Raw genomic sequence first — 26,354 nt, 5'->3', positions numbered from 1 at the left:
AAAGTTGCTACTCACCATATAGTGCAGATGCCGAGTCGCAGATAGGCACAACAAAAACACATGTCTGTTGTCTATCATTGACAAAAGCTTTAACTGTTGAAAAATTTTATTGTGAGAGTCTTTTTGTTGCGCCTATCTGTGACTCAGCATATCCACTATATGGTGAGTAGCATCTTTACTTTTCATAATATTGTTACATTCCATCCTGGATTTTCCATTGTTTGATATATCTTGAATTTGCCTTGCGTAGTTCCGTTTCATTTCAGGGAAAACTGGAACAGACTATTTTTAAGGAGAAGCAAGAATAGACAATTATTTTCTAACTTGCAAATGCTTTGTTCCGTATATAGCAATGGTTAACTGGGAAGGAAAGTACCGTTGCCCCACCACCAGATCTCCTCATAGCCTAAGACAGATATTGAGTTATTCATAGGTGGAATATAATTTGGTGCAGTCAGTTAAATGGAGGCTACATCGACTATGTTTCTGAATCGTTTTTACTATCCTTTGTATATAAATCACAACTGTTCCAGATTATCACTTGAAAATTTTAATGCCAGAAATCAAGTTTGTCACAATAAGCTTGGATTATATTTACTGTTACAGTTGCCATGTTGTGACCTACATAACCTATATTAAACACATGATTAAGGGATGTTGGTAGTAATCTATCTCTTTCTTGTCAAAAACAGTTTGGGCTTTGAAGATGTACTATGTACAGAGAAACATATCTTGACTTTTACAGTAAATGGTCACACAACTTGTGTAGGCAACAGCATACAAGCAATGTCAAATGTACGGCATTGTATCACAATTAGGGAGCACAAGTTTTTTCCTCTTCTGATGCAAGCAAATTTTTGACAGCTCAACAGCAACTTAAGTTTGAATGTGGGCTTACATGAAGATAGTTAAAAGTAATTTCTTTCTACTAACATAAGTGATCTTTTTCTTTGAAACTGGTCTTGTATCTCATAAATAAGGAAATTGAGACTGATGCAATTCATATCATTTTCCTAGCTTCTATGTACTACTTCTAAGTTTTTAACATGCATTGAAAATTGAGATTTAAGTTCTTCAGATAATGAATAATGTACCTTTCAAATTATATGATTCAGCGTTTATACAATGACAAACTGTAAATGCTTAAAATGTATGTATCAAATCACTGTAGTCAATGGTACTTGTAAAGCACTGGCATGTAGGTTTATAACATCAGTTACATTTTACTGTACTCAAAGTTTCAAGCCTAGATCTTATCCTTAACTAACGTTGTAATTTCTGTGCCAGTTCTGTTGAGAAGCAACGGTGGCCTTATTAATTATGGTGAAAAAATTATCATGCTTCTTTATGCTTTCTTTTGCTTGTACCCATCCTCTCTAACTAACCGAGGGCAGTTCTTGACATTATATCTGTGCGTCCCCTGCAGCTCCCCTAAGACCCCTGGGGGCACTGCAGCCCCCATTTTTAAATTCACGGATCCTAAGCTGTGTCGGAGCGCTTCAGCGGTCAAGGACAGACTTCTGTTCTGGTGTCAGAGCAAGACCAAGGAGTACAAGGTACAAAAGCAACACTATGCACTTGCATGGTCTGAATTATTGCGCTTGTTGTTAGTGACAGCACTTGAACCCCTTACTTGACTGGGTGCATTGTGGTGGTCATTTGTCTTACCTGTTGTGTGCTTTATTAACACTTGTATGTCAAATTTTGTACAAGATATAAACAGTTTGGTGTGTTGCACTATAAAGATAGACATTTATGTTACAAATTTTATGTGTGTTATGCCTGTAGTAATGTGAACATTTTTAGCACTCGTATATATTATGGCCTGTGAGTGATATGTATATAACATTTGTGGTTTGTTTGGTCTTGTGAGTGTCTTTAATGAAATTCATGCACACATATGTGAGTTAAGTAGTGGTTCTTCAGTCTATGTATTTTTTCCCTTCTGCAATGGAAACAAATAATTGTTTTACATGTATGTTCATAATATAATTTAGTGTGGCATTTGTTAATGGTATTGCATCTACAAGCATTGTTAAATCAGCTGCTATTGCTGAAGCATCATTGGTAAATGTAGTTATTGTAGGATAGAAAAGCAAAAATAATTCAATTTGATAATTACCTCATCTAAAAACTTTATCAAATTTTTCTTACTTTTTGTTATAGAACATTCAAATAGACAACTTTTCAACAAGCTGGAGCAATGGGCTAGCATTCTGTGCCCTCATCCATCATTTCCTTCCTGATGCCTTTGACTACGATTCATTACGTCCTGAAGAGCGGCGAAAAAACTTCGAACTTGCTTTCACAGTGGCTGAGTAAGTTCTAGTTTTATATTTTAAATGATTGTTTCAAGATGGAATTATTCGGGAAGCCGTATGTCATTTAATTTTACAACTGGAAAAATATTATTCTGAAATGATAGATTGATCATTACCATTTATGTAAAGTAATATACAATCCTAGTGCATCTACCTGTCAATCTTTTGTTAACCGTAACATTTCAGGAACTGTGATAAAATATTATGTTTGCACTTGAATTATAATCAATTTCTAAAGGAAACTGACATGTTCAACTGTTCTTCACCAGCTATGTACACATGTATATTCTATTAGTACGCTGAATTTTGAACATCTTTTTTTCAAAATCTGTTGTGCTGTCATCAATTTCATGTTCTCAACAGATAAACTAACAGTAGACTGTTTCTCTTTTTCAGTGAAAAAGCAGGCATTGCACCATTGCTTGATGTTGAGGACATGGTAATGATGCGTAAGCCTGATTGGAAATGTGTATTTACATATGTTCAGTCTGTTTACCGCCGCTTCAAGGATGAAGACTGAAAACCTTAGTTTACGAGTAGAATCAATGTTCCTATCAAAAGCTCTGTTTGTTTTCTAATATTTTAAAATGTGTTTTAAGAGTGTTATAATGTTTTAAGTTCCATTAAAAAGAAGTATTCTGTCTGTACATTGTTGTAAAATAGGTGTTTAATTAATGGATATTATCTTTGTTATGACTGACTTTCTGTTATAGCAATATTTGATGATGTACCACTGCACTTGCACAAACTCTATATTTTATAAGATATTTCTGATTATTTAAAAAAAAAAATAGATCATGTTTGTTGCAAAAGAAACAATGGTACAAATCTATGTTAAACATAGAAGCAAATGATGGATGAGATTAATAATGTTGTTAAGATTTTTTTATGCTAGCCATGAGCTCCAGTACGTTAAGTATAATCACCAAATATCATAGTTCTTTTGTACTTAACTCATTTACAGTTTTATACATTTTATATAAAAATATTAATAGTTGCCAGTACCACATAATTACAAAATTTACTATTTTATGTTTGTTTGTTTTTTTCATATTCTACTAAAAAGCTTCAACAGAAGCAGACAAGGGAAAATGTTTCCACATATATTTAAGCATTTGGTGCTTCTAAAATGTACTTTCTTGGTGCTACATTTTACACCCAGCCTTTGCAGGTAGATGAGACATATGATCTAACACAGAAGTAATTAGCTGGGGCATAATTTGCAGTGGATGCAATTAACATTTTTTATTTCTAATTTAAAACTATAACATCATCACTGTACAAGTCTGGCAATAAAGTTGTGTTTTCAGATTTTTATTTTCAGCCAAACAAATTGGTGTAGTTATGTCTTTCGATTGTTAATTTTGTATCTGAATTTTAGGGCTTACTAATGAATAAGATGAAATGAAGCTTTTTATTAAAAAAATAAACAGGTTCAACTGTTTGAAAGTAATGTTGCTGTTTCTTTTATCTAACCTTCACATCCTGTGAACAAAATACCACAATACACAATGCAAATAAAGAAATGGACATAATGAGATGGAAGAACTGCAACCAGGGCAACAGGACACAGATCTTTAGTCATCTACCATCCATTCACTCATTCACTTATTTATTAATCTTTGCACCTAACTGTCTTGTTTCACAAATCCATTCAACTTTTTCTGCATATTTCTTTCAAGCTTCTGTCAAAACCACGAGTAGAACTGTTACCATTGTTAATTTGTGAATCACCACTGGTGCCACATTCTTTGCCTTGCAGTAGGTGTGTCATTCCAAACATGTGACCAAGTGTGATTAGTATCAGTTTTGAATCAAACTTTTTTCCACTATTCTGCTTTTGTAAGTAGACGCTCTTACCTGCATCAAGCTGCAATGCCCCATGGGCCTGAGGTGACAGTTTTGTGTAGCTACACAATCTTCCAAATAAGACAAATAAAACAAAACAGATAAAACAAAACAGATAAAGCACAATTTATAAATATTGTCACTTTTACAAAACTACTAATTGGGTTTTCAAAAGTAAAACACTGTTGAAATAGTCTGTTTTAGAACTATCAATACTAGAGTAGAAATTACTACCGTTTCAGTTGAAAAAGTGAACTTAATACCGATATCTCTGTCATTAATATAACTATGAAAAGACACTATACATCATATATTTGAGAATTTTTTCACAATTAGTTTGGGCAGAAGCAGAATTATGATATCTTAAATGATTCATGAAATCATCCTGTATATGCATCACATCTCAGCATGTACCATTTTTGGTTTATGTTGTTTACAAAATAACATTTGCTATGACGATGTTTGGTTTGGGGGCACTCAGTGGCATAGTTATTGGTGCCCGTACAAATTCTGTCTTTTCACTGTCCAGTGTCACCATTTTCCTGAATGATGATGAAATATGAGGATTACAAAAACACCCAGTCCTCAGGCCAAGAAAATCCTCAAGCCAACCGGTAATCGAACCTGGGACCCCATGATCAAGAGGCAACAATGCTAATGACTAGACCATGAGTTGCAGACACATCTGATATAATACTGAAGTCAAAACACTTGTGGGATTCTTAGGTCAGTTGCTTGTGTGTTCAAAACATTAAAAGAAGTTATCAGGAACCAACACATTCCAAATAAAAATATATACGAATGATGTTAATATTATATTTCTAACTCCAAGAAATTTCAACATTATATCTCATACTGTAGCAGTATTGGCAGTAGTTATTACAGTGCAGATAAATCTGAAGTCAGGAATGTATCACATATGATGAGAGAAGGATAACTGAAAGCTAGGCTTTCACCAACAATTTCTGTACGACCAACACTACTATGAAAGTGTCATACACAATTGTCAACCTTCCACTTTGCATTGATTGCTGTTATTGAGTTAAGATGATGACAAACATTTCATGTTAAAAGTTCAAGATGGCAAAAAATAAATAAATAAAAACAATTCAAACATTTTATTTCAGTTTTGCAATGAAAACAATATGGGATTTAAGGTACTGTAGTGGGTTGTGGTTTTGTGACACTTATTGAGTGTCAGTGACAGAGGGGAGCAAAGGCCATTATTTTGTAAGGAACGGCGGGAGGGAAAGCAACACGTTTGGGTGATGGACTGGGTTCTTTACTTGGCTCAGTGGGTGAGGTGTGACTGAAACATTGATGGTTCTACTATTAGTCATTTATTGACATATAAGACCCTTTAAAGAAACAGAGTAATATAGTGTGTTTTAACTCACTCAATTCCTCATGGCAGTGGTGTGGTGGATTCCAATGATCGTTAATAAGGTGACGGCTTGTGTTATAGCAGATCACCAGGTGGCATATTCTTCCATTTAGTACCATGCCCGTGACCCTCTGCAGCAGTGGTGCAGTCTTCTCCTTATGAATCCACTCGTTGCTTTATTAACAAGCAGCTACGGCATGGTGCGAAGTGCCCCGTCCTGGAATCGAACCAGCAAGCCTCAGGTTTGGCATCTCCTGGTGGAGTTCATCAACCTTTAGGTTTACAGGTGACCCTTTTTGTTACCTGTGAACCTCACAAGCCACCTGGGTAAGTACCAAACAAACTTCTTTCTGCTAACATCTGGGATGGAACCTTTTGCATTGACCTATTGGTGCGGTACTGACATCATCTTCTGTCGAGCAGTGTTGCAGCAAAGTATGACATCCACCGACTAACCATCAGTTCGTCTGTCCAGGCAATGTTTCTTTTCTTCTTCTTTCTTCCCTCAAAGGACCGTCTCATGCCCGTTTGTTGGAGGTATTTATTTGGTGTTCTCACCAATGTCACGAAGTTTCTAGGGCAGTAACTGACTCTTTGATTATTGATCTATGCTTCTCATGCTGGGCTGAAATGTGACCAATGTCGACACATGTGCCAGCTTTCCTTATTTTATCTCTATTCTGGTGAGGTAGGGCATTGCCCTGTCATCCTCTGTATCACCAGATATGTCACGCATGTGAGTTCAGTACGCTGACAGCACCTGGAGCATTGACTGCTGTTGTGTGAACTGAGCTGGTCGTTGTTCTCCTTGGAAGCATTTCCTGTCTGCTCAGTCACTGATCTTTCAAACTGCTGACTACTGCTGCGCAAACTCCACTGGTCATCGGCCTCCTTGTTCAATTGCTGCCATTTCTGAATATTGTGCGCACAGTCATTTATCTGTCAAGACTGCTGCTGCGCAAACTCTGCTGGTCATTCGCCCCTTGTTCGACTGCTGCCACTTACAAATTTTGAGGCTTAATGTGTCAAAGTCTCTAAAATGTTCACTTAACCTATAACAAGTCTTTACATATTTTTATGCCAGATCTCTGCTTTGAACAACAATAAATAACATATAATTATTATACACAACCATAAATAACACATATTTATCATACAGCCTACATTCCTCCCCCATCTGGAAAAATTCATCCTCGAATTTTCTCCTATGTCCATCTACAAATGACTAATGAACAAGAAACAAAAACAAAGTGGAAACCTTAGTCTGTCAGGAAAATTACATAATACATTCATGCTGTAATAGCTTGAAATACATCAGCATTAAAAAGCTCCTGAAAGTAATGTTTGAATGATGATCAGTAACAATACAATGAAGTAACAAGCTAGTAGCGGCACCATGGTTGAAACAGTGTGCAATGATATCGGTTGGTTGGTTAACTGTGTAAAGTCAGTGTTCACCTACTTGCTCGAAAAAATATGGTGTAGCAGTTAGTGTGTCGCACAGGCAATTTGAGGTTTTGTTTTGCTCAAAAAATAGCTGTGATTCACAATTATTGGTGCTCACATCAGTGACACGTGATGGGAATATGGTAAACTGCTCGGGTACGCAATGACTTAATTCCGCAGCTGTCGTTACTGCAGTAGTATTCCATATTTTGGAGATTAGGTATACTTGACTTGTTCGAAACTGTACAAATTTGTTAAGTTGGCCCCATTTCACTGGGAACGAGTGCACTGTATAACAATCATAGACATCTGTTTTGCCAGTCACCAAGAAGGAAATATGAATTCGTAATTTTATGTCATTTATGTGCACTAGTACTGCAGCAGGTGCTCCTTATCTGGAGGGAAGATTAACTGTAGTGTCTCCAGAAACTGATTATGGATCCGCATCTATATGCGTATAAAGTTTGTTGGCAATAGTAAAATTGGTGATAAATATCCATGTACTGCATAGTGGACGGCTTCCTTGAGATCCTCTGCTGTTAGCCGTGCATCCACTAGCTGATCTGTGAGTAATCAAAGTAACCTCACTGCTGAGCTCCTCTTATCATCTATATCTAGTCTGGTTTGCATTATCTTTAAATCAGTATTCAGTGCCACTGTGGTAGCTTGGAGATACTTGTTTAGTTCTTGTATAACATTCCTAATGGCCTTGGTGTTATTGAGTATTGCTTGTTCTAAGTCATTTAACCTTGAGATGTGCCAGGCAATAGTGGCCTTGTTGAGACCTGCTGTAACTGTAACGTCCTGTAATGTACTATTTAACTGTGTGATATTGACGCCATCTGCTGTGCTGAAAATGGTTTTCAATAATTTACCCCTGTGTTCATCCACCCTCGTTTAAATCATTCGACTGTATGTGGCATTAATCCATCTATTTTATGCAATTGGCCTCGTAACTGGCCATATGAGTACTACAGAGTTTTATACTCGTAAGGTCTGTTTTCTTGCTGCTGAGTTTAAGGTACAAAATTCTAGCTTTAACCTCCTAAGTTCATTACATGTCTGCTATACATTATGTTCCAGTACTATTGTCCACTGATGATTAGTTAGTACCACTGTGTCCTGTCTAACAAAAATGACATCACTCCTCAATGGGGGTACCTCTAATCCATAGCTCATATTATTCGTACCTGGAAACAAGAAAAGTAGGGCTGCAACGATGTAGGACACCACTGTGGTAGAAGGCGATACCTGTAATATGAAAAGTAGCATTGTTATGCGCATCTTACACAATTGCAATTTTGGGGCAAAAGAAAAATTATTTTGCACTTTGTATGACCCAGATACCCCTTTCAGTACATTCTACTGAATGACTTGTACTGTTTTAAGCACATAGTGTCTAATCATATGTTGGTACTTCCTATTATTTAAAATCCAGAATTCCCCTTCATGTATTTTGCTAATTCCCTTTTCTCCGCCTGATTGCCTGTTAGTACATTATCACTAAAATCTGTAGTATGCAAAGCTTATTTACATTTGCATTAGAATGGTAGATTTTGTACTGTGTATGCGTAATTGACTGTGAACTGCCAAAGGTTATATGGAGCCGAGTGTGTGTTCTCCTTCGGTGGATCACCCATCTTCTGTTTCTGTAGTCCAGCACATTTTGGAACAGTACTTGCTACCATTAGTGGCATTACATCTGTTAACCTCAAAAGGTTTCAACCAGCTTGCATGAACAATAAATATTTTTGTGGGTAACTGTAACTTGATGTTAACAGGTGATGTGATTTCGACAACTTGGTAAGGACCCAGGTAATTTGTCACAGATTTTTTCATCCTTCCTTTAGCAACATAGGGAGTGGATAGAAAAACCCATTGTCCAATTTTGAAATCCAGATTCTTAACGTGTACGTTGCTTAATTTCTCTTGCTGTTCTAATGCTCGTTATTTGCTTTCTGTACCTTTTTCCACATGTCCTTAATGATTTCCTAACTGCTTCTCCATTCTTTCTTTCTTTGGGCTTAATAACATCAAATGGTGATGGCATCTTTTTTCCATAAATAACTACATAAGTCGACATGCCCATTCCTTCTACATCTACATTTACATCTACATCCATACTCCGTAAGCAACCTGACGGCATGTGGCGGAGGGTACCTTGAGTACCCTTATCAATTCTCCCTTCTATTCCAGTCTTGTATTGTTTGTGGAAAGAAGGATTGTCGGTATGCCTCTGTGTGGGCTCTAATCTCTCTGATTTTATCCTCATGGCCTCTTCGTGGGATATACGTAGGAGGGAGCAATATACTGCTTGACTCGTCAGTGAAGGTATGTTCTTGAAACTTCATCAAAAGCCCGTACCAAGCTACTGAGCATCTCTCCTGCAGAGTCTTCCACTGGAGTTTATCTCTCATCTCCGTAACGCTTTCGCGATTACTAAATGATCCTGTAATGAAGCGCGCTGCTCTCCGTTGGATCTTCTCTATCTCTTCTATCAACCCTATCTGGTACGGATCCCACACTGCTGAGCGGTATTCAAGCAGTGGGCGAACAAGTGTACTGTAACCTACTTCCTTTGTTTTCGGATTGAATTTCCTTAGGATTCTTCCAATGAATCTTAGTCTGGCATCTGCTTTACCGACGATCAACTTTATATGATCATTCCATTTTAAATCACTCCTAATGCGTACTCCCAGATAATTTATGGAATTAACTGCTTCCAGTTGCTGACCTGCTATATTGTAGCTAAATGATAAGGGATCTTTCTTTCTATGTATCCACAGCACATTACACTTGTCTACATTGAGATTCAATTGCCATTCCCTGCACCATGCGTCAATTCGCTGCAGATCCTCCTGCATTTCAGTACAATTTACCATTGTTACACCCTCTCGATATACCACTCTCGATATACCACAGCATCATGCGCAAAAAGCCTCAGTGAACTTGCGATGTTATCCACAAGGTCATTTATGTATATTGTGAATAGCAATGGTCCTACGACACTCCCCTGTGGCACACCTGAAATCACTCTTACTTCGGAAGACTTCTCTGCATTGAGAATGACATGCTGCATTCTGTTATCTAGGAACTCTTCAATCCAATCACACAATTGGTCTGATATTCCATATGCTCTTACTTTGTTCATTAAACGACTGTGGGGAACTGTATTGAACGCCTTGAGAAAGTCAAGAAACACGGCATCTACCTGGGAACCCATGTCTATGGCCCTCTGAGTCTTGTGGACGAATAGTGCGAGCTGGGTTCATACGATCGTCTTTTTCGAAACCCATGCTGATTCCTACAGAGTAGATTTCTAGTCTCCAGAAAAGTGTTCTAGTATTCTAAGCACTTGACTGATTTGATTTGATTTTATCAGGGAAGCAAAAACAGTATTGGTCAAGTCCACTGCTGCCCAAACCAAAACAGAGTTTATTGTGTGGTATCATTCCCTGTGTCTCTAGTAAAGCCAACCAATGCCCTTGAACAGTGCAAGGAGATCCTTTACCAGTGCTTTGCTAGACACAGTTTCTTCAGGTCTGGTTGATCTGAATATTCTGTGTCTTTCAATCTCCAATGACTTGCATTTGGTGATCAAATGTGATTGTTTCCTCGCCCACACCACACATCCTGCATTTGGGATCTTCTATTATCCATATCGAAGTGCTTACACAGAATTGAATAATGATATCCCAGTTGTTGTGTTGGTTTTTGATAAAATAATTAAGCATCTTTCCTATAGTGTGGTGGACCCTTTCTGTCAGTTCATTTGCCTGTGGTTGTAACAGGGTGGTGTCTAATTTATGTACTTTCAGCAAGCAGCAAAGTTGTTTCATGAGGTTGGACATGAAGTTACTACCTTAAATGGTTATAAGTGCTTCTGGTACACCAAATTTTAAAATCCAACTATTGACCACAGCCTGCACAATGATGTTTACCTTGTGATCAGGGAGACTTACCATAGAAGTCATCTATAATCATTAGTATGTACCTATTCCCAGTTTGTGTTTTATTAAAGGGGCCATAAATGTCCAATCCTATTATCTTTCTAATGGTATACATTGACAGCAATAGTCTGCTCGCTGAGCGCATGTTATGCAATTGCACATGTACTGTGCTACATTATGATTTCTTGTCTCCCACCAGAAAGGTTCAGCAACACATCTTTAAATAGTTCTTTGACCACCTTGATCTGAAAGAATGTGACCATGGGCCTCTTGTATGACTTCCTGTCAGAGGTGTTTGGGAACCATGATTCTTGGTCCAAATCTAGTTGTTTGACACAGGACCCTATCCTGTAGGCAAAAGTGCTGTTGTGTCACACATCTTTTTCAATTAGCATCTGGAGCCTGTGTTTTTTGCCATTCTTCTGCATCATCACCTACTGCTTCTAATACCGCTATTTTTCTACTAAGACAATCTGCATTGGAATGTTTCTCCGTGGTATATGAATGACTTCAAAGTCCACTTTGGAGAGGCATAGGGACCAACACGTCAAACGACTTGATGAGTCCTTTAGTCCAAGTAACCACTTGAGAGCACCATGATCCATGATTATCTTGAATTTATTCCCATACAGCTAGCACGTGAAATATTTTGTACCATGGATGACACTCAGTAACTCCTTTTCTATTGTGGAGTAATTTTTTCTGCCATATTTAATTTTCTGGATGTGTAAGCTGTTGGATGTTCTACACTGTTAATGTTTTGACCCAAAACTGTTCCGATAGCATGTACAGATATACTCCAGGACAGGATGAATTCTGAATAGATTAATACAGGAGTATGTGTTAATTTGTATTTCAATGTTTCAAATGTTGTGTCCCTTTCTGTTGTGCAATGAAAAATTTAGTACCTTTTTTCAATAACTGCATGAGAGGTCATACTATTTCTGCAGGGTCTTTCATAAATTTTCGATAATAATTTGAGAGTCCTAGATATTGCTATCCCCCCCCCCCCCCCCCCCTCTGCAATGAACCATGGGCCTTGCCATTGGTCCGGAGGCTTGCATGCCTCAGTGATACAGATAGCCGTACCGTAGGTGCAACCACAATGGAGGGGTATCCGTTGAGAGGCCAGACAAACATAGGGTTCCTGAAGAGGGGCAGCAGCCTTTTCAGTAGCTGCAGGGGCAACAGTCTGGATGATTGACTGATCTGGCCTTCTAACACTAACCAAAACGGCCTTGCTGTGCTGGTACTGCGAATGGCTGAAAGCAAGGGGAAACTACAGCCGTAATTTTTCCTGAGGCCATGCAGCTTTACTGTATGGTTAAATGATAATGGCATCCTCTTGGGTAAAATATGCTGGAGGTAAAATAGTCCCCCATTCGGACCTCTGGGCGGGGTCTCCTCAGGAGGACGTTGTTATCAGGAGAAAGAAAACTGGAATTCTACGAATTGGAGCCTGGAATGTCAGATCCCTTAATCGGGCAGGTAGGTTAGAAAATTTAAAAAGGGAAATGGATAGGTTAAAGTTAGATATAGTGGGAATTTGTGAAGTTCGGTGGCAGGAGGAACAAGACTTCTGGTCAGGTGAATACAGGGTTATAAATACAAAATCAAATAGGGGTAATGCAGGAGTAGGTTTAATAATGAATAGTAAAATAGGAATGCTGGTAAGCTACTACAAACAGAATAGTGAACGCATTATTGTGGCCAAGATAGATACGAAGCCCACACCTACCACAGTAGTACAAGTTTATATGCCAACTAGCTCAGCAGATGATGAAGAGATTGATGAAATGTATGATGAGATAAAAGAAATTATTCAGATAGTGAAGGGAGACGAAAATTTAATAGTCATGGGTGACTGGAACTCAATAGTAGGAAAAGGAGGAGAAGGAAACGTAGTAGGTGAATATGGAATGGGAGGAAGGAATGAAAGAGGAAGCCACCTGGTAGAATTTTGCACAGAGCATAACTTAATCATAGTTGACACTTGGTTCAAGAATCATAAAAGGAGGTTGTATACATGGAAGAAGCCTGGCGATACTGGAAGGTCTGAGATAGATTATATAATGGTAAGACAGAGATTCAGGAAACAGGTTTTAAATTGTAAGACATTTCCAGGAGCAGATGTGGACGCTTGACCACAATATATTGGGTATGAACTGGAGATTAAAACTGAAGAAACTGCAAAAAGGTAGGAATTTAAGGAGATGGGACCTGGATAAACTGAAAGAACCAGAGGTAGTAGAGAGCTTCAGGGAGAGCATTAGGGAATGATTGACAAGAATGGGGGAAAGAAATACAGTAGAAGAAGAATGGGTAGCTTTGAGAGATGAAATAACGAAGGTAGCAGAGGATCAAGTATGTAAAAAGATGAGGGCTAATAGAAATCATTGGGTAACAGAAGAGATATTGAATTTAATTGATGAAAGGAGAAAATATAAAAATGCAGTAAATGAAGTGGGCAAAAAATACAAACGTCTCAAAAATGAGATTGACAAGAAGCGCAAAATGACTAAGCAGGGATGGCTAGAGGACAAATGTAAGGATGTAGAGGAGCATATCACTAGAGGTAAGATAGATACTGCCTACAGGAAAATTAAAGAGACCTTTGGAGAAAAGAGAACCACTTGCATGAATATCAAGAGCTCAAATGGAAACCAAGTTCTAAGCAAAGAAGGGAAAGCAGAAAGGTGGAAGGAGTATATAGAGGGTCTATACAAAGGCAATGTTCTTGAGGACAATATTATAGAAATGGAAGAGAATGCAGATGAAGATGAAATAGGAGATATGATGCTGCATGAAGAGTTTGACAGAGCACTGAAAGACCTAAGTTGAAACAAGGCCCCGGGAGTAGACAACATTCCATTAGAACTACTGACAGCCTAGGGAGAGCCAGGCCTAACAAAACTCTGGTGAGCAAGATGTATGAGACAGGCAAAATACCCTCAGACTTCAAGAAGAATATAATAATTCCAGTCCCAAAGAAAGCAGGTGTTGACAGATGTGAAAATTACCGAACTATCAGTTTAATAAGCCACAGCTGCAAAATACTAACACGAATTCTTTACAGACGAATGGAAAAACTGGTAGAAGCCGACCTCATGGAAGATCAGTTTGGGTTCTGTAGAAACATTGGAACATGTGAGGCAATACTGACCCTACAACTTAGCTTACAAAATAGATTAAGGAGAGGCAAACCTACATTTCTCGCATTTGTAGACTTAGAGAAAGCTTTTGACAATGTTGACTGGAATACTCTCTTTCAAATTCTGAAAGTGGCAGGGGTAAAATATAGGGAGTGAAAGGCTATCTACAATTTGTACAGAAACCACATGGCAGTTATAAGAGTCGAGAGGCATGAAAGGGAGCAGTGGTTGGGAAGGGAGTGAGACAGGATTGTAGCCTATCGCTGATGATATTAAATCTGTATATTGAGCAAGCAGTAAGGAAACAAAAGAAAAATTCAGAGTAGGAATTAAAATCCATGGAGAAGAAATAAATACTTTGAGGTTCGGCGATGACATTGTAATTCTGTCAGAGACAGCAAAGGACCTGGAAGAGCAGCTGAAATGAATAGACAGTGTCTTAAAAGAAGGATGTAAGGTGAACATCAACAAAAGCAAAACGAGGATAATGGACTGCAGTCGAATTAAATTGGTTGATGCTGTGGGAATTGGATTAGGAAATGAGACACTTAAAGTAGTAAAGGAGTTTTGCTATTTGGGGAGCAAAATAACTGATGATGGTCAAAGTAGAGAGGATATAAAATGTAGACTGGCAATGGCAAGGAAAGTGTTTCTGAAGAAGAGAAATTTGTTAGCATCGAGTATAGATTTAAATGTCAGGAAGTCATTTCTGAAAGTATTTGTATGGAGTGTAGCCATGTATGGAAGTGAAACATGGACGATCAATAGTTTAGACAAGAAGAGAATAGAAGCTTTCGAAATGTGGTACTACAGAAGAATGCTGAAGATTAGATGGGTAGATCACGTAACTAATGAGGAGGTATTGAATTGAATTGGAGAGAAGAGAAATTTGTGCCGCATCTTGACTAGAATAAGGGATTGGTTGGCAGGGCATATTCTGAGTCATCAAGGGGTCACCAATTTAGTATTGGAGGGCAGCGTGGAGGGTAAAAATCATAGAGGGAGACCAAGAGATGAATACACTAAACAGATTCAGAAGGATGTAGGTTGCAGTAAGTACTGGGAGATGAAGAAGCTTGCACAGGATAGAGTAGCATGGAAAGCTGCGTCAAACCAGTCTCAGGACTGAAGACCACACAACAACAGATATTGCTGTACTGCCTTGACAGATTGTGGTGGTGGAAAATCTTTAAATGTGGTCATTAGCTATGAATCAGTTTTGATTCTGTGTTCAGCAATAACATGGCCTAAATTGTTACTTCATTTAATGGAAAGTGACACTTTTCCAAATTTAATGTTAATTTAACATCCCTGAGATGCTGGAAAACTTCCCGTAATGAATCGCATGCTCCTTGATGTCTTTTCAAAATATGATTATGACATTGAGGTATATCATATGTTGTCGAGGTTTTAAGTCATGTAACACACAATCTAGCAATCTTTGGAATGTTGCGGGAGCCCTTTTAATCTGACAATGGCCTGAAGTGGTGTAGAAAGCAGTTTTCTGTCTGTCCTTTGGTGCAACTTCTATTTGATGGTACCCACTCCTCAAGTCAATTGTGGAGAAATATTTACTGTTGCTGAGATGGTCAATGGTATGTATGATATTTGGTAATGAATACACATCTGAAATTGTTTTGATATTTAAATGCCTGTAATCACAACAGAATCTATAACGTTTTGCACCATCAGCAGATTTCTTTGGCACCATTACATGTGCTCTGTATAATGAATGGGTATATTCTATTATACCGTCCTTTAATTGCTGATCTATGAGTTCATCAAGTAACGGTTGTAACTGGTGAGGAACTCTGTATGGTCTCCTATAAATTGGAGTGTTTTCTCTTGTTGGAATCTTGTGTTGTGTGATGTTTGTTGCTGGTAGCGATCCCTGTGAATTAAACAGATCCTGAAACTGGTCCAACACTGCTTCTATCATATCTCATTCATTATTTTCTTGCACAATGCAGTTTTGTAGGCAGCTGGTTTGTCACTGTTGTCTATGTCTGACCAATTAAAAATGACCTCCCTCTAAGGTGCTTATGTTAGCTACTAAAATTCCCTTTTGTAACTCCTTGTCTTCTGTCCCAAAATTATTTATATGTACTGGTATCTTCTATACTCCATCAATTGTTATGGCATTAACTATACTCCTGTGCACAAAACAACGTACTGTGTCTAATTCATCATTTTCCTCTAATGGTTCCACTATGCATAGTGTTTTTGCATTAATGTCCATCCATAGCAGCTTTCCTGTACCAAATGGTATTTTATCCTGCAAATCTACCTTCAAGTACATTTCTTGCAGTTCAGTTGATTCCTCTTTCAGGAGAGAGGGGTCTTGTGGCAGAGTGTCCTTAGCAGCTGTGTCAGCTAATTGAAACAATGACCTGCTAAGCTCCACTGTTTGCTGCATGAGGTTGATTATGGAGTGATGTTTATTCAGAAAATCTAACCCTGGGATAATATCATATTTGTTGCTTACCCTTGATACGACTTCCACAGTCTCCTAGAATCTTACAGTGAAAGGTCAGTGACATACAGCCTATGGAATGTATGTCACCCCTGCCTATACCAATTAACTTATATCTTGGTGGGTCATATCTCCTGACCTCAATGCACTGTTTACTTATGACTAGAGACTGGATTATATGCATTTGCATGTTGCATATTTGGCTCCTTTTCCCCAGTTATTGCATATTTTAACTAAAAACTAGTGACAATGCATATTTTCGCTCTATGTTTACAATATTTTAAAAATTCTGAGGGGCGATCTCTAGCTTGATCTAGTTTTGATGTCTCACAGATTGACCGTGATCCAGAACTGCATGCAATCGCTAACTGAGAGGTCACTTCCTAGCAAATTCATTACAGAAGAGGAACAAGAACAGGCAGACACAGTCAATGCTCCTGTGCCTGTATCCCCAGTTAATCCCCTCCACTGTCATACTATACGCATTGGCAACAATTAAATTAAACTACGCAAGCCTTTAGTCACACATCCATTGTTTCAGATTAGCTTTCTACTTACTTGTACACAGTTGAACATGTTTACAACGTGTAGTATGTAACATGTTGCATGCCATGGCACCAGAAAAAAGAAACGTCCTTTCATGGATAGCTGACCATCCTGGAACAATTAAATATGACAGAATTGTTTTATACTGTCAAGTTTGTGCAGGAAAAACGTTTTGTGAAAACAAAAAGTTTCAAATAGACCAGCATGTCAGGACAAGTCTTCATATCGCAGGAATGCAGAAGAAAGGACCATGACAACAACTTCTGACAACAGCAAGTTGCAGTAGCAGGGATTTGTCCAAGGGCAACCAAAAAAGTCAACTGAACATGGATCTATGTGAAGCATTCATTGCAAGCAATATTCTTCTTCACAAACTTACAAATACTATCCTCAAAGGCTTCCTGCTCAAATATTGCTTGAATCAAAATATACCAGATGAATCAACAATGCGTAAAAATTACATACCGACAATTTACGTAAATGTTCTGGAAGAAATACGCAATCAGGAGTCAAGAATTTTATTCACCACAGATCATTTTGCAATGATATTGGCTTTATCATACAGGATATACTAGCACATACAGAATAATAAACTAGTGTCAGTAAATTATAGAATAGATTTTATGCATGGCAGTTTACCAAATTACACCAGGATAGCTTCTAAAAGTTAATGCAATACGCTACACTGTAATCTAATATAATACAGTATTGTATTGTTTATTGTACACACTATGTAATTACACACGATTAACCACAGAACACAATAATATGTTTAACTACAGACAACTTTTAAATGCTAATATCCTCCTCAGGCATCTCAAAGAATTCTTTAATGTCATAGAATGGATGATCTGACAGCCAGCTGTACCACTTAATTAATATATATATATACAGACTGAACATGAACTGACAGTTTATTGAACATTTTGAGTGGGTTTACTTTGTGGGAATTTCCTGTTCTTGCTAATCTGTGGCACGGTATGTCTAAATTACCCTTAGCCATGGTGTTGTGTTCATGTATTTCTCCTCTGGCAATAAATTCTGAGCTGCGTGGGGAAGCTGCGTGGTCTAAGGCTCCTTGTCACGGTCCGAGCGGCTCCCTCTGTCGGAGGTTTGAGTCCTCTCTTGGCCCTGCATGGGTGTGTGTGTTGTCCTTAGCGTAAGTGAGTTTAAGTCAGCTTAAGTAGTGCGTAAGCTTAGGGACTGATGATCTCAGTAGTTTGGTCCCATAAGACCTTACCACAATTTTTTTTAAATAAATTCTGAAATTTTATTTTTAATATAGAGTACAGACACATAGATGTATAAATTTATAATTGTGAGCATTCTGAGTCTGGAGAAAAGAGGATGACAGTGCTCCCTATGACCTCTTTTACATATTATTTGTAAGACTTTTTTTTTTGTAATTTCAAGAAGTTCTTGATGTGAGGGGAGTGCCCCCATATTATCAAACCATATGAAATATGTGACTGGAATAGCCCAAAGTATGTCACCCTAAGGTACTCCAAGCTCACTACCTCCCTTAGTTTCAAGGTAGGGTATGCCACCCGAGATATTTTTTCACATACATGATTGACATGTTCCTCCCAATAGAGTTTTGAGTCAATGTGAATACCTAAGAGTTTTACCAACTTATTGCTTACTTCATTTGATATTCCCATTAGAAGTTGTTGGGTTTTATCAGGATTGCACAGGAGCTAATTGGCTGAAAACCAGTCCAGGGCCTTATCATGTGTTTCTTTTGTTAGACTATTCAGATCTGAAATGATCTGATGTGTGGTAAATAGTGTTGTATCATTAGCATCAAACATGACAGGGAGGGTTATGTTTTGAGGTAAATCATTAATAGCTACAACGAAGAAGAAGGGACAAGGATAGACCCTTGTGGTACACCTGTGCTGATTTCCATTACAGAAGAATTTACATTTCTGACTGAAACGAATTGTTTTCGGTAACTTAAATAAGAATTTATCACAGCTAAAGTGCTCCCTCCCACCCCATAAGACTCTAGTTTGCCCCATAGAACATAAACAGGAATGCAATTGAAAGATTTGTTTAGGTAACATAATACCAGTGATACCATGTTATTGTTTTCAAAAGCTGTTAATGTTTGGTAAATGATTTCCAAGATGGCCCCTGTTGTGTTTTTCTCTTGCGAAAACCAAACTGATTGCTACATAGGATATTGTGTTTTTCAAAGAAGCTGCTTATTTGTGTGTGTATCAGCGCCTCAAATATATTCGAGAATATTGGAACAATGGAGACTGGTCAGTAGCTTTGAGGAAGATGTTTGTCCCCTTTTTTAAAAACTGGGACAACTTTTGATACCTTAAGTGCATCCAGAAAACCTCAAAATTCTACACATTTATTAAAGATAAAAGCTAATGGTTTGGCGACTGAGTGTATTGTCTTTTTAATTATGTCATTTGATAACCAATAACAGTCCATACTTTTAGAACCTGAAAATTTGGATACAGCTTTTATTAACATCAGCAGGTGTGACAGTCCTCCACTGAAATACCAGGTTAACAAGCAGTGGTGTTCAAACAAGGTCCACTGCAGATGAATTTGGTGCTTTAATACTGTTTATTATTTCTTTAACTGAATTTAAAAAGCACTGATTTTATTCCTCACATTCAGGCAGAGCTGTTTCTGTGTATTTTGGTGTTTTATTATTTGCCATGCTGCCTTGCATTTATTGGGAGTCCTTTCTATATAGTTTTCCACTGCTTGCTTTTTTTGCCGGAAGAAGTTTAGCTTTGTATAATTTTTTGCATTTCAGAAATGACCTATGAATGTTCACACTCTGTTCTGCCCCTTGGTTAGCAGCTTGCTTATGCATCTGGTACAGCATACACATGATTCCTCTAATTTCTGCTAGCTCTTCTGTAAACCAGTTTAGACTTTTCTATTTCATTTCATTTAGATATCTATTTTTTTTACTGCTGTGCAAGAATACCATAAATCTGTGCACTTTTTAAAGAAGTTATCAAAGGTAATTTCAGCTTCCCTTTTTCAAGTCCCAATCTGCACTTCCTAATCTATCAACAAGCATATTTCTGTACTCTTCCTTTTGTCCACATACCATTGCTACTATAGGTTCTTCAATTTTAACTGGCTGCCTCTTATTGAGTGTAAGGAGTAGTGGCTCATGATCTGCAAGTCCACTGCCTGCAAGCCTGACTGTAAAATCTTCCCTAAGGAAATTCACAACAATATTGTCTATGCAGGCATTCTTATGTGTGGTACGGTGATTTGTACAATAGAGGTCTAATGACCTTAGCATATTCAAAAATGTCCTAGCAACTGGCCTCTGTGTGTTTGCCATTTCTATGTTGAAATCACCACAGATAGCAATTCTTATCTTACTCTTCCATATCTTTTTAACTATTAATTCACATTTTTCAGTAAAAAAATTTACATCACCATCTGGTGACCTATATAGACCAACTATAACTATATTTTCATTCATTAGTTTTACACATCTAAACTCCCCATCTAGTTCTGAGGAGTAAATAGATACATCAATTCTGGAAAACTTTATTCCCTCTTTGACAAAAATTCCAGTCCCACCATTCTTTCTGTTTTCTACAGATCATGTCTCCCACAACATACCCTTGGGGAACAAATATATTTACTTGTTCTTGGGTTAATCAGTGCTCAGATACACATATAACATCAACATGCTTGGTGTTACAAAAATGGTTCAAATGGCTCTGAGCACTATGGGACTTAACATCTGAGGTCATCAGTCCCCTAGAACTTAGAACTACTTAAACCTAACTAACCTAAGGATATCACATACATCCATGCCCAAGGCAGGATTCGAACCTGTGGCCGTAGCGGTCGCCCAGTTCCAGACTGAAGCGCCTTGAACCGCTTGGCCACACCAGCCGGCTTGGTGTTACATATATGTTCTAATTCTAAAATATTATTTCTAATACAACATATGTTAACTTGTAGAAAAATAGGTAGTTTGTCTCTGTATTCCTCTGAGAGCAATTTGAGTCTATATTTGAAGTTGTAGGTTCTGTTAATGTCTTTAATCTTGATGCACTGTGCTCATCTGTGTTATGATAGTCACATACCTGTTCATCCACTTGACAACTCACTTTGTTAACTGCTTTCTTCTGTGAAACCACTGCTGATCCCACCAAAAATCCTGTTCCCTTGGTTGGGGTTTCTTTTTATGGGTTGATTGCCGTATTTAACTTGTTGGTATTCTCACTCCTTGAGCTTGAGTTGCTATTCTTCTGTTTGCACATAGGTCTCTCTTCTTATATGGTGTCTTCTTTCCTACTACATCATTTGCTGCTTCTTCTAACTTTTGCCCTGATCTCTTGGGTCTGTTTATTTCTTCAGTAATTGTACTCTCCAGACATACAGAATTCACTTTTAAGGATTCTGTTGTTATTTGTGGTGGAGTTGTGTCAGTAACAATTCTCACTGATTCTTTATCTGAGACTGCAGTATCGTTCCATTTAAGTTCTATTGCTGTTTTGTACACTTCCCTGTTTGTTTCCACTGATTCATAAATCCTTGTGGCAATTAGTTCTTTACCAGTTGTGTTTAGGTGTTGTCCATGTGCTGTATATAGCTCCTTGTTACTAGGAGTATTAATAAAACAAGTGTTATGGAAGCCTTTCACTAGTTTTTTTTTTTTAGTTTTGTGTTTGTGGATTGAAAGTTTTGGTTCACACAAGACCATTCAGGCAGGTTATGCCTGTGTGGTACACCAGCTACAATCACATTTGTATTTTCTAATGCTGACAAGGCTTTATGTAGTGAATGAATTGCCAAGTTGGCTTCATTCTTTGCTATGTCATTAGCCCCTGACCAAATAATTGCAAAATCTTCATTTGTCAGCTTATGCAGATCATTGCATTTTTTGAAAATATTACACTAGTGGGGGCACCTGGTATCACATTGCCTTCAACATCATATTTATTTGAAGGTAAGTTTAAAATGTTTCTTGCACAGTCTCTGCCATGGCTATCAGAGCCAATGAATAATTTGGGTCTCCTACTCACTAACTGACTCTCAGGAGCAAAGGTTTGCATTTTCATTGCTGCACCCTTAGATTGCTTTCCTTTTTGAACTGTGTTCTGTGTTGGGGTATGCATGGTGTGTAGTGAATTGTGCTTTCTGTTGGACACCTCAAATCAGTAGTTTTTACACATTTCTTTCTTGGATGATTCTCGCTTCTGTAGTTTGTTTGTTAGTACACATATAATTGTTTTTGAATACTTATGTTTCTTTCTTACTATTATGAGTTCATTCTTTAACTTTTCGCACACACACGTTTTGAATGGGTCTCTTTTCATTTCGTTCATATTGTCACGTTCAGTACAAAAACAGTCACTGCATTTCCAGCTTTTCACTCTATTTGTTGCATTTACACATGAGTAATGGAATTTTCTCTTACACTTTGCACAACTCACACCTTTTCTTGCTGTTTTGTTACAGGAACATGGTTTATTTCAAGCTTCCTCACTTATTTAAAAAATAGTATTCAAATTTTCTGAACTGGTTGCGGCCATTGTGCTCGAGTTAGTTACAAAACACAATATGTCACTGTTCTTTCAACAGATCACTGTATTTTTAGTTACACACAAAGAACAATTACTAATCCACATGTACACACCGTATTATGTTTAGCTTAAGCTCATGAAACTATCAAAGTAACTTATTTTATCCACATCATTATCAGTACACAGCCATTCTAAAGACCCTAGACTAAGGATCTCAAGGACAGCATTACCTGGATTTCAGATGACAAAACTATATACACTTGTGGCTGTTACATTGCAAATTTAATTGTTGGTGCTTTAAAAGAAGAGCCCTCTTGTTCCTAGTTAGCAACCTGCACAGAACTTGAAAAAGTTAATCATTCTAATATCACCAGATTTATGAATGATGGTATCAGAAAAATATTTCTAGAATCTTCTGCAGATGAAAGGGTGTTTGTGCTTATTTCAGATGCTGCTCCCTACATGATCAAAGCAGGAAAAGCCTTCCAAGTATTTTATCCCAATTTGATTCATGTGATGTGCTTTGCTCATGGAGTACATCGCCTTGCTGAACAAGTACGTTCCACATTTGTGAATGTAAATAAACTGATTTCATCCGCAAAGAGAGTGTTTCTAAAGGCTCCTGCTTGCATCAAGACCTACAAAACAAAAACTACCAAATGTGCCTTTACCTCCTGAGCCAGTGGTAACTCGCTGGGATATGTGGGTCAAAGCTGTGCTGTTCTACAATTAACATTTTGAGGCCATTAGAGGGGTAGTAAACAATTTCGATAGTGCAGAGGCTTTGGCAGTTTGCCAGTGCAAGAAAGCTTTTAATGATTCCGGTATTAAAAAAGACATTGCTGTGATTAGCACTCATTTTTCCCATATACCTGCAAGTATTAAACAGCCTGAAACTCAAGGTTTGGCATTGAATGAATCTACTCAGTTAATGAAAAAAATTATTCTAGAGAGCTCCTCATTGTCGGAGGTATTCCCAAGAAAACTTAAAGAAAAGTTTGATAATATTTTACACAGTAACCCAGGCTTTGAACCCTTGTGCCTTGATAGTTTTATTAATGCAATGGGTGAACTTTTACCAGAAACAGTAAGTGCCAACATAGCACCCAAATTCAAATTCTGGCCAGTTACCTCAGTTGATGTAGAATGCTTCCAAAAATATTTTGAGTGATCAAAGACACAACCTTACTACCAAACATTTGGAACAGTACTTGGTCATTTTTGTTTACAATAGTAGAAAAATGTAATATAAATTATAAATGTTGCTGTGGTGCAATAGTATTAATTAAAAATTAATGCTGTTCAAAAAAATTCATGATATTATGTTTTTTAAATAAAATATTACAGAGGTTTTGAGTATGCCCCTCAGCTTGCGATATATCTTGAAGTTGGTCCTGTACATATCATTTGTTTCACTGCAACTCACTGCATCACATCTGCTTGTTACTGACAACAATAGCAAAGAAGGAACAATTCTTGAAACACGGTGAGTGTCCCAATTTCAGAAATTTTTAGGATATAATCCCAGAAAGGCCCCCTTCCTCACCTCTGCCAGAAAGTATTCGGAAAATTCTATCAGTGTTCTAAATGTACCAATTTTTCACGTGGTTGGCGCTCTTCCTTGTAATTGATATGCACCACAGGCTCAATTTTGAGATATAATGCACGCAGTAATTACCATGTTTTTTTATTATTTTATCTTGCGTATTTCAACGTTTTTCAAGCATTTTTAAGAATTTTTCATGCCTATTGGCATGCACATTTTAAGGTTTTTATGATGCATATAATCCAGTCTCTACTTATGACTAACATGTGAGCTTTGATGTTGACTAATAGTCTACGTGTTTTCCCATTAATAGTACATGGTAACCAGCACTCCGCCTTTGCATGTGCTGTAATAGTATGGAGTTTTAATGGGAATGCCTGGCGGTGGCTCCAGGCTTCCTGTTTCTGTTTAACAGACCCCTGTTTGCAAATTTCCCTGTATCACTACACTCATTATATGTATGGTCCACCCTTTGACAATTTGTACACTGTGGTTGGCAACAGGTTTTCGCAATGTGTCCCTGGCGATCACTTCCGAAACAATGAACCCCTGTGGAAAATACATTTTTTCTTTCCTTGTACCTCATCTCAGCGTCTATTTCCTCTAATGCTATAGCATTGTTGACTGCATCAGTTAAATTCTTCGGAAATTCTGCCCCAACACAGCATGATGCTTCGGGTGGCAAACCTCCCAAAACAGTGTCTAAGGCATTATTCTCTGCTTCTTGTAGAAGATACTTATTGGCTTCATCACTGGCTGACAATTGGTAAGTGTCACTATTGAATTTTCATATTCTATCCACAAAGCTTTCTATTGTTTCATTGTGTCTTTGGGACATGCTGTTCAACTGCTCCCTATAAAAATGGCAACTGTTCTTCTCTTTAAACCTTTTGATCAAACCTTATTTCAGTTCTTCAAAAGTTAATGCATTTCATAACTCCTCATAATACGTGCACCTAAGTTTCCCTGATTAAGCTTAACTTTGTCATTTGAAACATGTGTTCATCTGACCAGGAACCAAGTTTTGCGGCTGCTAACAAATCAGAAAAAAAGTGCATATACGAGGGCCGTTCAGAAAGTAACCTCCGGTTGATTTAAAAAAATACACCAAGTTAAATAAAAATATTTTAATATATACATCTTTCAACTACATCTTTGCACTATTTTTCTACATAGTCTCCATAGTGATTGAAGCACTTATCATATCTCTTCACAAGCTTTGAAATTACTTCTGCATAAAAATCACCCGCTTGTGCCTGGAGCCAGCCTGTGACCGCATCTTTGAGCTCTTCGTCGTCATCAAACCGCTGTGACCCGAGCCATTTCTTCAAATGCATGAAGAGGTGATAATCACTTGGTGCCAGGTCTGGGCTGTAAGGTGGATGGTTGATAACGTCCCACTTGAAGGACTCAAGAAGGGCCGTTGTTCTGCGAGCAGAGTGAGGACGGGCGTTATCGTGCAAAAAAAAACGATACCGGAAGTCAGCATACCACGGCGTTTGTTCTGTATAGCCCGTCGTAACTTTTTTATTGTTTCACAGTACACGTCTTGATTAATGGTCGTACCACGTTCCATGAATTCAACCAACAACACCACTTTGGCATCCCAAAACACCGTTGCCATCAGTTTTCTGGCAGAAAAATCTTGCGAGGCTTTTCTTGGTTTGGTAGGCGAATTTGAATGAGCCCACATCTTTGATTGTTCTTTTGTCTCAGGGTTCACGTACTTAATCCAGGTTTCGTCACCGGTCACGATTCTGTTTAACAATGGTTATCCTTCGTCCTCAAAAAGTGACAGAAAGTCTAATGCAGAGGCCATTCTTTGAGTTTTGTGGTGGTCGGTAAGAATTTTGGGCACCCATCGTGCACAGAACTTACGGTAACCCAATCTTGCTGTCACTATCTCGTACAAGAGAGTCTTAGAAATCTGTGGAAAACCAGTAGACAACTCCGACATTGAGAAACGTCGATTTTCACGAACTTTTGCATCAACTGTCTGAACGAGTTCGTCAGTCACCAATGATGGTCTACCACTCCTCTCTTCATCATGAACGTTTTCTCGTCCACCTTTAAATAAACGTACTCATTCACGGACAACTCCTTCACTCATAACTCTTGGTCCGTACACGGCACAAAGCTCACGATGAATAGCTGCTG

General features: G+C 37.9%; 1 protein-coding gene across 1 annotated transcript in view; it reads left to right on the top strand.

Annotated features, from left to right (window-relative positions):
* LOC126201522 (microtubule-associated protein futsch-like) overlaps positions 1-3,774 on the top strand; it is a 461,240-nt gene extending 457,466 nt beyond the window's left edge. Inside the window, exons 21-23 of the mRNA XM_049936792.1 lie at positions 1,427-1,556; positions 2,167-2,318; positions 2,718-3,774. Coding sequence (XP_049792749.1) covers positions 1,427-1,556; positions 2,167-2,318; positions 2,718-2,841 — 406 coding nt within the window. The 3' untranslated portion in view covers positions 2,842-3,774. The remainder of the gene's footprint in view (positions 1-1,426; positions 1,557-2,166; positions 2,319-2,717) is intronic.
* The last annotated feature ends 22,580 nt before the right edge of the window (positions 3,775-26,354 follow it).

This window comes from Schistocerca nitens, chromosome 1 (genome assembly GCF_023898315.1).
Source record: "Schistocerca nitens isolate TAMUIC-IGC-003100 chromosome 1, iqSchNite1.1, whole genome shotgun sequence".
Classification (NCBI taxonomy): Eukaryota; Metazoa; Arthropoda; class Insecta; order Orthoptera; family Acrididae; genus Schistocerca; species Schistocerca nitens.
The sequence above is the reverse complement of the archived record's forward strand: the minus strand, read 5'-3'. Positions and strand labels throughout refer to the sequence as shown.